The sequence below is a fragment of the Macaca nemestrina genome, chromosome 3, assembly GCF_043159975.1.
Source record: "Macaca nemestrina isolate mMacNem1 chromosome 3, mMacNem.hap1, whole genome shotgun sequence".
NCBI classification, from domain to species: Eukaryota; Metazoa; Chordata; class Mammalia; order Primates; family Cercopithecidae; genus Macaca; species Macaca nemestrina.
This window is the reverse complement of record NC_092127.1, coordinates 75,877,429-75,891,301: the sequence shown is the minus strand read 5'-3', so window position 1 is coordinate 75,891,301 and position 13,873 is coordinate 75,877,429. Positions and strand designations below refer to the sequence as shown.

General features: G+C 36.1%; 1 protein-coding gene across 50 annotated transcripts in view; it reads left to right on the top strand.

Moving 5' to 3' along the window:
- Window positions 1-13,873, top strand: part of LOC105486421 (ankyrin 2) — a 698,368-nt gene that overhangs the window by 604,157 nt on the left and 80,338 nt on the right. For all 50 annotated transcript variants that reach the window (XM_071093129.1, XM_071093131.1, XM_071093141.1 and 47 more), the window contains 3 exons: window positions 2,685-2,783; window positions 3,709-3,807; window positions 12,712-12,784. In XM_071093129.1, coding sequence (XP_070949230.1) covers window positions 2,685-2,783; window positions 3,709-3,807; window positions 12,712-12,784 — 271 coding nt within the window. The remainder of the gene's footprint in view (window positions 1-2,684; window positions 2,784-3,708; window positions 3,808-12,711; window positions 12,785-13,873) is intronic.

Sequence of the window (13,873 nt, the reverse complement as noted above, 5' to 3'; positions counted from 1 at the left end):
AAATTAACTGATTTTTAAACTATAAATAATACTATTAACATTTAAGATTTAAACCTACAACCTAACTCTAGCAAGAATAGCTGCTGCCTAGTTTCTGGCCAGTTCTTAAGTTCTCATGAAATTGTACTTTGAGACTTATTTAAAACCTCTAATATGAATTCTCAGGCATTAGCTCCTAAAGCCTTTTCTGCTGAGCCAGCTCGCATATAAGCACTCCAGGAAAGACATTTTTTGTTGGAATCCAACTATTCTCTTGAAATGAACAAATGCAACAGTATAGCGAGATGTTGGCAGGGCTTGAAAATGCTTATCATATTTTTAAATGTTTCATTGTTTAAATGGTTATAATATTTAGAAGGCAAACACTATATTGTCTAGAGAATATCAATGGTCTCCCTGGAGTTTGACCTGCATTGAATGAAGATTTGATTGAAAGAAAAATCTCATTTTATCATTTCATTTTTTTTTGTTTTGTTTTTTAAGTGAACTGAGTTGCTTGCACTGTTACATTTGGAACCACATATCTTCAGGAAAATAGATACAAACCTCAAAAGACAGTCTTTTAACAAACTCTTCAGATTTTTTTTTCACATGAAAATGGCATCTTTGGGAAAGGAATTAGGTTTTCTTCCTCATATCTTATGTGTAGCTGTAGTTACTAAAAATGGATTCATTGCTTTAAAAATGTAAACATATATATTAACTTTACTCTGTAAACTCTCATGATGTGGTATGAAAGATTTGGCAGAATGAACTTGTTTTATAAGACTATTCATTGCTTAAAATTAGAATGAAACCCTGTTACAGCAGCTTGGGACAAACCAGACCTGGTTAATCATATATTTAATTTGTGAAGAGGGTTTAGAACAGCACATGAAAATAAAGACACTGAAGATTATAGAGCTCTTCGATGAGGAAAAAAAAGAAAAAACATACACACACACGAAAGTGTTTGCTAAAATTTTCAAAGCTAGAAAAGAAAACATATTCAAGAGCAACTTGTCTGATCCTTCATCAAACTTGAAATCTTGGCCATTTTCATTTTTCAAATGAGAAAACTGGGGCTTAGAGAGGATTAAGGGTCTGCAAATAATTGGTAGCACTGGGTCTACAGCTCCTGGCCAGATGGGCCTATGACAGTGGATTAAGAATCAACCAAATGTTTATGTAAACACTTGAATTGCTCCAGACTTCCCTGGCAAATATCCTCACTGGAGATTTCAGGTAAAGGTTAGATTAAATCAGGGCTGGGGAACATTTTTGTGGCCACAATGTCCACTGATCTATTGAGGGCAAGAATGTTGCTTTGGCATTATTAATTTACATATATTTATAGAGAATTTACATTTATTTATATATTATAGTGATATATTATTTTATTAATTTACATGCTAAGTTATTTAGCACATAGTGTGTGATTAGTAAAAGGTGTTGAATGAATTAACTTGGCTGATACTAAAGAGATGAACTAAATTCAGTGGATTTAATGGATGTAAACACAATGAAAAGGAAGAATTTTTACGAAAAGAAGTGTCACCTAGTGTATTCTCCTTAAACGTCCATGGATTATTTGATTTGACAGCAGAGTCCCTGTAATAGCCAAAGGCTTCTTGGAGTCCCTGTAATTGATTTATATTTTCAGGTTTCCTGGGGTCATCCCATTGTAGGAATTTATAAGGATATGTAAGACTTCCAACATGACAAAGCTGAGGATGTGCCACACTTAGAGACACTGAGGTAGACCCTGATACATATGGGCATGTTCCTATGGGCAGACAGAGTGCAGTGAATTTATAGAAGAAATCATGTAGCACCCACATATATAGTAGACAGGACAAGCAAGTATGTATGTTGCTTACAGGGCAGCAGTGACATTGGATGAAAGGGATATGTACACTTAAAAGCTTAGAGTATGAAAGCGCCACTCAGAACTTAGAGCCCAGCACAATTGGGTCTGAAACATATAGATAACATTTTATGAGAAGTGAAGCAGGTGGATTTTAATAAATAATAGCCATTGTCTGGTAGCCATTGGCTGTCATGGTCTTCTGCACAGGATCTGAACCTCGCCCGATTGTGGGGAAATTACTTAACTTTCTTATTTTCAGTTTCATCATGTCTGAAATGGGGAGAAAAGCTGTTCTTGGAAAGGAATGTAAGATTTAGATTTACTTTCAATGATTTAGAATCCTTAAAGCTAAGCCAAAGGTTAATAATTGGGAGAGTCATGATGAACAAGCAGTGGTTTATATGACCCTCTGCAGCCTTCAGTTAAAAACAATTTTACTCTTGTTTCCCAGGGAAGAAATCACAGGGATAATGCTCTTTCTTATTTTAAATCTCTCCTCCCAGCTTAGATGTGAGCAGAAGTCGACTGCACCCATCCCCTTCACCTTCTTAAGGGAGCCCTCCTTTTTAATGCTAACTGGTTAAAACGTATTAATACTTATCATTTGGAGTCTGTTAAGCTTGTTTCATCAGCTGGTCTCTTCTCTTTGCTTAGCAGACCATAAGGTGTGAGGGAGTGTTTGCTGCTGAGAAATGGGCTGCTGATAATCTTGGGCTCCAAATAAAGCATCCGTGATGGTTTTGTTGTAAATAAGACTATTCACAATGAAGGCTAACCTAATTTTCCTCTCCCTCTGCAAATCGGGTGCTGGGCCCGCCGCCACTGTCCTCCACAGAATGGCTACACGCCTTTGCACCAGGCCGCGCAGCAGGGTCACACGCACATCATCAACGTCCTGCTCCAGCATGGGGCCAAGCCCAACGCCACCACCGCGGTAAGGCAGACGCCACTGCCCCTCACCACGCTTTCTTCTTTTTCCTCTCTTGACCTGGTGGCTTCGTGTCTGAGCTGAGTGAGGTCAGATTCCTCCTCTTTAAATAAGCCCCCTGGACTCTGGAAAGCCCCAGATTTTTGGGCAGACTTTCCAGAAGTCAGTGTGACTTCCCCAGAAGTGCTTGCCCTGGGAGGAAAAGCAGTCAGCCTGACTCTTTGGCTCTCTCTGGAGAGGGGGGCCCTCCGCTTGGGCTGCTGGAACGTGCTCTGCTTACAGCTGGTTCTCAGATGTGAGCACGAATTGACCCCCCTCGCCTTCTTAAGGGAGCACAGTAAGGGAGCTGCTGGCTTAAACAAAGCTCATTGGGTTGTGGAGCCATTGAAATGTAAACTAAGCGGTGCAATTAAACGAACTGGGATCCCGAGTGGCCTGGGTTGGATGCAGCCTGAATTGCTTGCTTGTGTTATTTTGCTGCACAGTGAGTTTCTGCACAGCTGTAGCTAAATATGTTACCGTGTTCCCTAAGGTAACATCTTACCTGCAGCAGATGGCCTGGCCTCTGATGAGGGATGAGTGTACCTGGTACTTGCTAACAGGTTTTGGAGGCGTCGTGAGGCACTTATCTTAAGCGCAATACAATATTTGTAGAAGATACTTGACAACCTTAGGGTTAAAGCGTCAAGTGCTTCTTATTAAAAAGAGCAAGCAGATGCAAGCTTGTTGTGTTACCATGGTGACCTGGGCTATAGTCTGAAGAAATTACAAAGACAGATTTAGACGTAATGGTAAAAACTAGTGATTTTCCTAAGCTGTGCCTTGTTTTGGAAGGAAATGCTGGCTCATGCAGAGCAGCGGGTGAGCTCATTGGCTCACATCGCAGTCCTCTCTCTTATTTCTCACTCTCTTTCTTTCACTCTCTCCTCAGAATGGCAACACTGCCTTGGCGATTGCTAAGCGTCTGGGCTACATCTCCGTGGTCGACACCCTGAAGGTTGTGACCGAGGAGGTCACCACCACCACCACAGTGAGTATAAGTGACTGATTAGCTTCAGCCCTGTTATCTTCGTTTTCAAACTAAATACACGTACAGTACTTTTTCACTCACAAGATGTTTGGGGCTTTTAGTTTTGAACTTCTTTTTGTTGAATGTATTGTAGCACATACATAGGAGTATGCAGAAGTAAATGAATTCACACAAGGAACACAGGGCTTCAGCTTCCTTTACTCAGCATCTATCCCTATAAAATGTGTGAATATAGTTTTATAATATTTAATTCCTTTTTCTGTGACTGGTTTCTTACTTTCTGGCTCCTCTGCCCTTTTCCTTTAGTTGTGTATGACACCTACCGCTGGCAAAGCGGTACCACACTCCACTGCAAACTTCTTATCTTAGCCAGGAGGTCAGGCCAGCCTCTGGAAAGACCCTGCTCCTCCCAACACTGTGCTCATGACTGGATCACATGAACTCCCAGTGAGAGCAGTTCATCCTTACTTTGCATCTTATTTCTGATTATTATTTTTTAATTCAAAAAGAGAATTCCTTGTGCTTACTAGCTAAATTGTGCCTGTATAGTAAAAACATATATTTTAAAATTTTTTATTTTCTCTGTTTTGAATACACTGCTGACTTTTCATGACAAATCAGTGATTATTACTGGCCTCTGCTAGAGAAACTCTAGAAGAGTAAAGACCATGATAATACTGAGTCCTAATGCTCCTGTACCATTCAGTGGGAGCAAAGTTTAAAGGAGGCCTCTTGAGAGGGGACTCCTACCTGAAAGTGGAAGTGCTGTTACATTTGGATTTATTCATTCACTCACTTTCTACTTTAAGCATGAATTAAAGAATGGCCCTTTAATTTATCTTCGTAAAGTAAAAAAGTAGAGGAACAGTAAGACATGAGAAGCTCTTCAAAGACAGTAAGACCACAAATGAATAAATAATTCTGAAGGAGGTTCTAGTAAATGCTCCAAACTAAAAATGCATATAGAGTTTGAAATGCTTGTTTTTTTTGACAGATGTGAGGAAAAAGAAAGGAATTTTGTTCTTCAGGCTGACAGTACGTTCCTGTTGACATACATCGAAGTGATGGAATACAGTTGGTTTAATGTGCAGTTTTAAGCAGAGTGGCCTATGATTTATTAATGAGCTTCAAGACACAAACTGAATTTAGATGGGAGAGAATGGCACTGCTTGTTTTCTGAGGCAGAATCTTAAAACCTTTGGCCAGTGCACCACAATATTTTTAAAGATTTAAAGTATAGCTTTAATAAATTATATAAGAGAAAAACCGGTCTTGTCACTGCCTGGCACCATACTTGTAGGTCACTATATTTAATAGTTTTTTCTTACTTTATGATTTCTTATACCAGGAATATCTTCATATTAAGGGCCTACACATATATACCACTTCATCTGATATCTTTAAAACAATGTGTACATCACAATACATGAAGCCTCTAGTGGCAAAATTGGCCAAGCACACCTGTTCGGCCATTAGAAGTCATGTTTTATCTCAACTTTATTACTTTTTCCCTGCTCTGGGAATAATGTATAAACATTATACATAATGTATAAACATTTTACCAAGTTATCACTAGATGGCAAGCTTGTATCTCTTGTTATCTTGTACCTACTTTGCTTCCATTCATTTCATTAACTGATTTATTCCTTCATTATTTACTGGGCATAAAATATGTGCTAAATTCTGTGCTAAGTGCTAAAGAGTTATCAGTGGTGAAAACATTACTCCTTCCCACCAGCAACTTCAGTGTCATGAGAGTAGAGAATGAGAATCAGGCTTGGTAAGAAAATAAATTCATATTTTACACAACAGAACTATGAAACTTATATGTCTGGTTTCAAAGAGATCTTGGGTTTATAGATATTACTCAGGTGAATGACTTCACAGATCTCTATTTAAAAAGAAGAGCAAATAAACTTTCTCTGGTTTGTCTCTAAATACTGTAATTGCTGTCTCTGAGTAAGTTCTCAGTGTCCTTGTCAGAAATCAGACACAAGATCATCTCTCTACCACATCTAGCTCTGGAGAAGACAGGGGGATGGAAATTCCTTTTAGAACCCTCTGTGAGCTTTCTTTTCTGGTAACTATTATTCTCTACATTCTGTAGCTGAGCATTGCTCCATCAGAAGTCGCTATACTTAGAATTCAAGTTTCTAGATGAAAAGCCAATAAAAATAGAAAACATAACAGCATTTCTGCTTTCAGTTAGGACACTAAGAAATCATTGTCCACTTGAATTCAACAAGTAACTCTGTTATCTAAATGGATAGTTTTAGTGGTTACATGTTTTGATGCTGGTCTCTCTTCACTGTCTGCTGCTCTTTGAATTGGTTTCTCTTATAATTGTGATCTTAATTGTTTTGTGAAATGGAATTTTGGGGTAAGGATTGGAAGAATAGACTTATTCTCATCTATTCTGAGAGTCTTCTTACAATAAACTTCCTCTCTTTGGAAAGAGATTTTCAATCATTCTTTTCCCACATAATATTTTTTCCACACAATGTGTTATTAATGATATTAAAAAACAGTAATATTTAAGTTTTAAAATATGTAAGGCATTGAGAGCAGATCTAAGCTTCAAATTTAGGTTGTCGGGTTTTAAATCCCATGTTCTTAACCTCTCTGATATAACTGACTTTGGTTTTGCTGAAAATAGCTTAATAGGAATTTTGTGAAGAAACTGTTTTCACCTAATTTTCAACAGAAAGAAAACCACTTAAATAGTGCTCTTTATTGATTTTTGTGGAGTTTCACATTCAGTATCATTTTCTAAAATCTACAGTCACTAAAAATAATTTGAAACTAATGATAGTGCAATAGACAACTTAATAGTTAAATTAAATTAAAAAATGTTAATGTTGTTATTGCTTAAATGCAACAGTTGCATTACACCTGCACAACTGACATATTAATTTAACATGTATTGGATTTGTGTGATGTGCCATATGAGCAACCATGTAGTCCTTTTGATCGAAGAAAGTTTCCTTTCCTATTCTTCCTTTTGAGTTCTTTACCCCAAAGTATGAATAAAGTCATCGTGTAGAGACCAGAGTAACACAGTAGTTTGTAAAGGAAAAACCACTTCTGTAGAAACTTCTGAGGCATTTTGGAATTGTGGTTTGTTTCCTTAACCTTTGCTTTTCTAACTTTACTTTGTGAGATGCAGCAGGGAATATGAGACAGTTTAGCATTCTCCTGGGATTACAATCACTATATGTTTGCCAGAATGGATATCAGAATGGTAGAGACACACTTCTGGCGACAGAAGCCAGCAAGGCCAGTTCACTAACGCAGCTTGGAAGAACTGTGACATATGACTCACCCTTCAACTAATCGATCAACCATCATCAATTATCTCTAATATTTGTATAATCTTAAAGTGATTGTGTTTTATGTTGCATATAATTGGTATGCAGACCATAAATTACTGAATAAGTTAGTAAAATAAAAATATTATATTATGTTATTACTTGATCATTAGGGAATATTTAAGTAAACTGCAGAAAATGTGAATATTCTAAGTCCTAAATCTTACCTGTTGCCACAGGTCAGTTCACATGAAAATCAGGGGAGGAGGGGATACAGAGGAGTTGTCTAATGGGTACAAAAATACAGTTAGATAGAAGGAGTAAGATCTAGTGTTAGGCAGCACAACAGGCTACCTAGAGTTAACTAAAATGTGTATTTCAACATAACTAGAGAAGTGGATTTGGAATTTCCCCAGCTCAAAGAAATGGCAAATGTTTGAGGTGATGGATATCCCAATTACCCTAATTTGATCATTATACTTATATTTATATCAAAATATCACTTGTACCCCGTAAGTATGTACAACTATGTATCCATAAAAATTTAAAAATTTTAAAAATAGGACCCATAAAAATGGCAATACAATAAATACTTGTAAAGTCGTTTGGCACCTTTTGAGGCAGAGCCAAAATTGTTCTGCAAATATAGGTCATCGGTTAGAAGTCAAATTGCCATTCTTGCACAAACAATATCAATACATATTATATTATGTATATCTACATGCTATAATGTGTATGTTTATATGATATTTATATGTCCTGTGTAGTTTCCTGTTCTTTCTTTTTTTGGAGACAGGATCTCACACTGTTGCCCAGGCTGGAGTGTAGTGGTGCTATCACAGTTCACTGCACCTCAGGTGATCCTCCCACCTCGGCTTCCAGAGTAACAGGGACTACTCGGGACTGGTAGGTGGGCAGATGCCTTGGCCTCCCAAAATGGTGGATCATTTGAGACTAGCCTGGACAACATGGCAAAACCCTGTCTCTATAAAACAACACAAAAATTAGCCAGGAGTGGTGGCACTTTAAAAAGCATCTACCCTAGTTTTTCTAGAAAAAAAACAGTATTTACATAATATTCAATTTAGTTATTAAAGTTATATTAATATGTATGATTGGTATAAATATGTTTAGAAACAAAAACAAGTTTAGCTTGAACTTTACTGATGGAAGCCATGGATGTGAGCATTAAAAGGTGGCATCATAACCAAGATTACTCAGTATGCTGTAGTGGCTCAGTGATTATGTGATATAAATGCAATTGTTGACCAGGAGGATTGCCTGAGTGAGGGTTGGCTAAGTGAAGATCAGTTAAACACACAGTTTCTTTTGCATAGAACAAATCAGATATTGACTACTATTTGTAAAGCAGAATGTTAAAAACTCCTACTTTATTTTCTACATTTTTCATATCGTGATTAACAATATAAATTCATTATTAAATCTCTCTTCCGTCTATTATATACTATTTCTTTTGCCATATTATCTGATTTAATTATATCCCATTAATCTTGTACGTAGTATCCTACTCATTTTAACTTCTAAAGTAGTTTCTAATCTTGACCATAGTCTATTGGATTCTGTGGCTGAAAGAGATGTCCATGATAATTTCATTATAGCTCTGTTCTCTATGTACTATTCAGAGGTAGTTGCATAAAACCATGTTTATGTTTAAATAATCAAGTTTTCAAAGGACATTTTGTTTAAAAGGAAAATATGTATTCATTTCTTGTTACATTATACATATGTAGGACTACTTATTTGCCATCCATTCAACAAATATTTACTGATGGCCTTCTAAAGGTCAAATACCTTCTCATGTATAAATGGTATTATATTTACGACACTGTAATTAGAGGCCATTTTTAATATCTATACAGAAAAATATCAGTCACCAATGTGATCAAAGTGTATTACTTTTTCTGTTGCCGCATATATTTGCTGATAATTCTGATAGCATTCAGTTACCAAACTGAAGTAGATTATGATTTCCACTCTTACAAATAAGTACAAAGAAAATATAGTCCCATTATCAGCACCTGAAAATAGAAACTGAGATGACCAGGCAATGAAACTTAATGATTTAAAAAGTATCTCCAGCAATTGTTTTCGAACAGATAATTATCTCCTTATGAAATGTTTACTATGAAGGACAAATACTCTAAAACATTTCTGCAAAAATTTACTTTCTAATACAGTCTAATGTAGTAGACATCCTTTACATTTTTAAGTATTCCCAAAAAGTTGAATAAAAGCCAGCCTTAGTAGCTCACATCTGTAATACGAGCACTTTGGGAGGCTGAGGTAGGCAGATCACCTGAGGTCAAGAGTTCGAGACCAGCCTGGCCAACATCGTGAAGCCCCATCTCTACTACAAATATAAAAATGAGCCAGGCGTGGTGGTGCACACCTGTAATCCCAGCTACTTGGGAGGCTGAGGCAGGAGAATCGCTTGAACCTGGGAGACGGAGGTTGCAGTGAGTTGAGATCGCGCCATTGCACTCCAGCCTGGGCAACAAGAGTGAAACGACATCTCAAAAAAAAGAAAAAAAAATGTTGAATAAGGTATCATAGTAGGGTAGTCTCTATGTTATATTTTAAATGCAAATCATTTTCCTGCAATTTATACACTTTCCCTAATACAGGAAAATGAATCTCAAATTGAGCTACACAATAAACCCACCTAAGGAACCTTTAAAAAATACCCTGGTCCCTATGATAGTGGACCCGATCCCTATGGATTTTGATTTAATTGGTCCATGATGGGACCCAAGCAACAATATTTTTAAAATTTTTTCTAATAATTGTAATATGTAGCTATAGTTGAATACCACTGATCCAGAACATAGACTATAATTTATTGGTGTTAAATTTCTAAATTAAAATTTATAATAAAGTAATAATCAAATTGTATATTATAATAGTCTTTTTGAGTTTGTTCATTCAACAAATATTTATCAACCACCACTATTCTCCAGATTTTTGGATGGATACTTTTGTTTTTCCTGCAGCATTTAGTTTGCTTTCAGTGAATAAGACACTGAATAAAACTATTTAAACATCTCTAGAAATATGCAGGCAAGCTGAATTTACAACCCTTGTCTCCAATGGTGCCTTCATGTGAGTAGCAGGAGACTTTCTTTACTTTCTCTGTTTCTTCCTGTCTTTTAACTAAAATTCCACCCAAAGACAATCCATTTCATCATGATGTGGATTTTAAATTTATTTTTTGCATAATTTGATATTACCAAGTTTTTGATATACTTTGAGAAGCTCCTGCTATGTTTCAGGTGCTGTGGAAACAATCTTCCTCTTAAATGACTCACACTCTTGTGTGGAGGCAGATAAGCAGAGAGGGCACACACAGTGCGTAGTGTATGACACAGCACACACGATGCTCTAGGAGTACATAGCAGCAGATAAACACAGTTAAACAAAGACATTCACTGGGGAGGATCAGGGAATGTTTCTCCAAGAAAGTCACATCTAACGTGAGCCAAGAGAAGAGGGGAAAGGAGATTTCTGGTAAATGAGAGAATATGTGGAAAAAGTCAGAGGCATGAGAGAACATGACCTGTCAAAATAAAGGCAGCTCAACACGATCGTAGCATGGAATGAGAGATGAGGCCTTGCTACCTCTCCCTCTTTACTGAATCACAGGGCTCTTCTGAGCCAGTTTAGTCAGTTTTCTGAAGAAAATGAAGAGCCACCAAAAAGCTCATGCAGTATCACATTATGATCACTTCCCCTTAACACACAGATATTATATATGTATATAGTCAGAGTTGCTCAGTGAAATTTGATTAACCAGTGAATTTCTTTGTAAATATATTTGAAGTTATCTACTGCTTTTGGAAAGAAAATAATTGATGATAGGTTCATTATAGCCATTCAAACAATTCTCTAATGTCTATGTCAAAGCTTAAACAACTAGACAACCTATTTTTTGTACTTTGATGGCTTTAGTTGAAGATGTTACTCTTATGTCAAGGGATTCATTTTCTTTTAAAGTTTCCATGACAGTGTCAATTGATGCCCTTAATGTATTTTCACTACAGAAACTGAAGGTTTGAATTTGAGACTCAATAGTCTTTAGGTGATGCTCAAAATCATGAGATTTGGATTTTTATGTTTTTGGGGGGTACATACATCTTTTATTTATCTATTTTAGTTGGCAAATAAAAATTGTACATATTTATGGTATACAACGTGATGTTTTGATACATACATACACACACACACACACATTGTGGAATGGCTAAATCAAGCTTATTAACATACCGATTACCTCCACATACATATCCTTTTTTTTTGTGATGAGAGCACTTAAAATCTACTCTCAGCAATTTTCAAGTATACAGTACATTGTTATTAACTGTAGTCTCCATGTTTTACAATAAATCTCTTGAATTTATTTCTCCTAACTAAAATTTTGTATCTTTTAACCGACATCTCCCAAATGCTCCTCCCCCTTCCTTCTCCAACACCTGGTCACCACCAGGTGTCTATTCTCTGCTTCTATGAGTTTTTTAGATTCCACATATAAGTGAGATTATGCAGTATTTGTCTCTATGTCTAACTTACTTCTGTTATTTTGAAAAATCACTGATACATTTAATGTCTAAAATAGTGCCAAGCATGCAGTAGACATTCAAAATTTTCCTTGAGTGCATGAATGATTATAAAAGTCCAGAGGCTCTTCACTTTTAAGATGCATTTAATACTGAGTTACAATAATCATAATAAATTATGCTAGCTAATATTTATGGAGTGCCACCATATGCCAAGCACTATTTTTAGAGCTCTTGCATATATTACATCATTTAATCTTCATAACCATTTTATGAAGTACTTTTCTATCCTTTATTTATAGTTGAGGAAATTGAGGCACAGATAGGTTAGGGGACTTGCTAAAGCCTTATAAGTAATAAGTGATGAAGTTAGAATTTGAACCCAGGCAGCTAGACTCAGTTCCTTGTCTCCTAACCTTACACTTTACATTAGGAACGAAAGGCAGTGGATTGACAACCTTGGAGTGCTATTGCGTAAGGCAAATAAGCAACAAACCAGAACTGTAACCCAGTGAAATATTAAAGAAATGATTTGATCCTCTGATCCCAGAAAAGATGTGTCATATTTTCTGCCCAAATAGTTTATATCTTTCACATTATTTACAGCTTCTTTTCTAATGGCTTTCCTTCTAATACATTGCGTATGTTCATTGCTTCTTTTTAAAGCTTTTCTGGAAACATCGCTTAGTTCATTTTAGGGAAGCTTTGAAAACATCAATCTGCCTTCTCAATACAACTAATTATTATTAATAATACAATTGCTAAAGAATTTATTTTTCAAATGAGAACTCAAAATAATGAACTGTCTCTTGTACAACTTCTCTGGCATAAATGATCATTTATCTTCAAAAAGAACAAATGAGTTTTCATGAAAGCAAATTTCCAAAATATACACATGGGAAAGATGCCGTAGTCAAGGCTCAATGGCTTGCTGCTGCTGTTGAGCGTGGCCTCCTATGTGATGCTTTTCATCTTTTGTTTACTTTTGGTTTCAACTTGAACATTAATGATTTTTGTTTTTCCAGACTATTACAGAAAAACACAAACTAAATGTTCCTGAGACGATGACTGAGGTTCTTGATGTTTCTGATGAAGAGGGTAAGACTTCTATTCAATCTTCTATGACACCTGTCATGTTCTTACACAAGGGCAAGTCACCCTTTTTTTTTCAGAGACCAAGCTGGTTATGTGGATGGCAGAATCTTAACATTTAAAGTCACTTTTTCACCTTTGTTTCAATACATTTACTTTTGCCGTGGCAGCGGGGGCCAAGGAGCAGTTCTGATTAGTATATTTTTTTCTGGTATTATCTCTTTTTCCTAGCATTATAATTAATGGCTATTAAATAATATGACTGGAAAAGGGGAAAACCTGGAAACTGGCCATGTATTAAAATAGCTATATATTAACACAATTATTATTAAATATGTTTGAATTATGTTAAAAATCTTTTTTTATTCAAATGCCTTTAAGTAAAGACTTTAAAGTATATTCCATCAAGGAGTGTTCTTCTTCAGCCAAGAGAGCTCTGCGTTCTGGTTGGTTCATAGGTACGGAATATATTTTAAGCCCAGAGGAAAAGAGCCTTAGAGAAGGTTTAAAAATAGTACAGCAGGAAGTAGTACAAATTCAACAGAAGAATGTATTATTTAAGTCAGAAAATATCCCCCCTATAATTTTAGAGTTGATAAAAAATGATCTCAGGCAATGGCTTCCTAAGTCCCGGGAAGTCTGCTTTCCTAAAAGGAGCAGTGGGGACTGTCTGGAATGGGTGTGTGACATTGGGCCAGAGCTGGAGATGGGCCAATAGGGTGTCCGGCTCCCTATCTCTACTTCAACTAGAGTAGCTGACTTTTCTTCATTTTGTATTTTGAATTTCCATGTAATATTCCACTTGGACCAAAAAAAAAAAATTTGCTACTAAAAAATCATGAAAGCAGCACATACAATTTTTTAAAGCATTTTTTGTGAGGAGATAGAAAAAAGAAAGAAAAAAACCACACAACCAAGTTTCAATAGTGCAGCGAGTCATCCACTGTACATGATTGAAAAATTACTGTCATATATATACATGAAAATGTATGTTTGAAAAATTATTGCTATTAAGAATGGCACTAGGTTTAATACTAATTGCTTTTACAGAGAAATATTAAAGATGTTTCTTTAGGTTCTTCAAGATAAAATCAT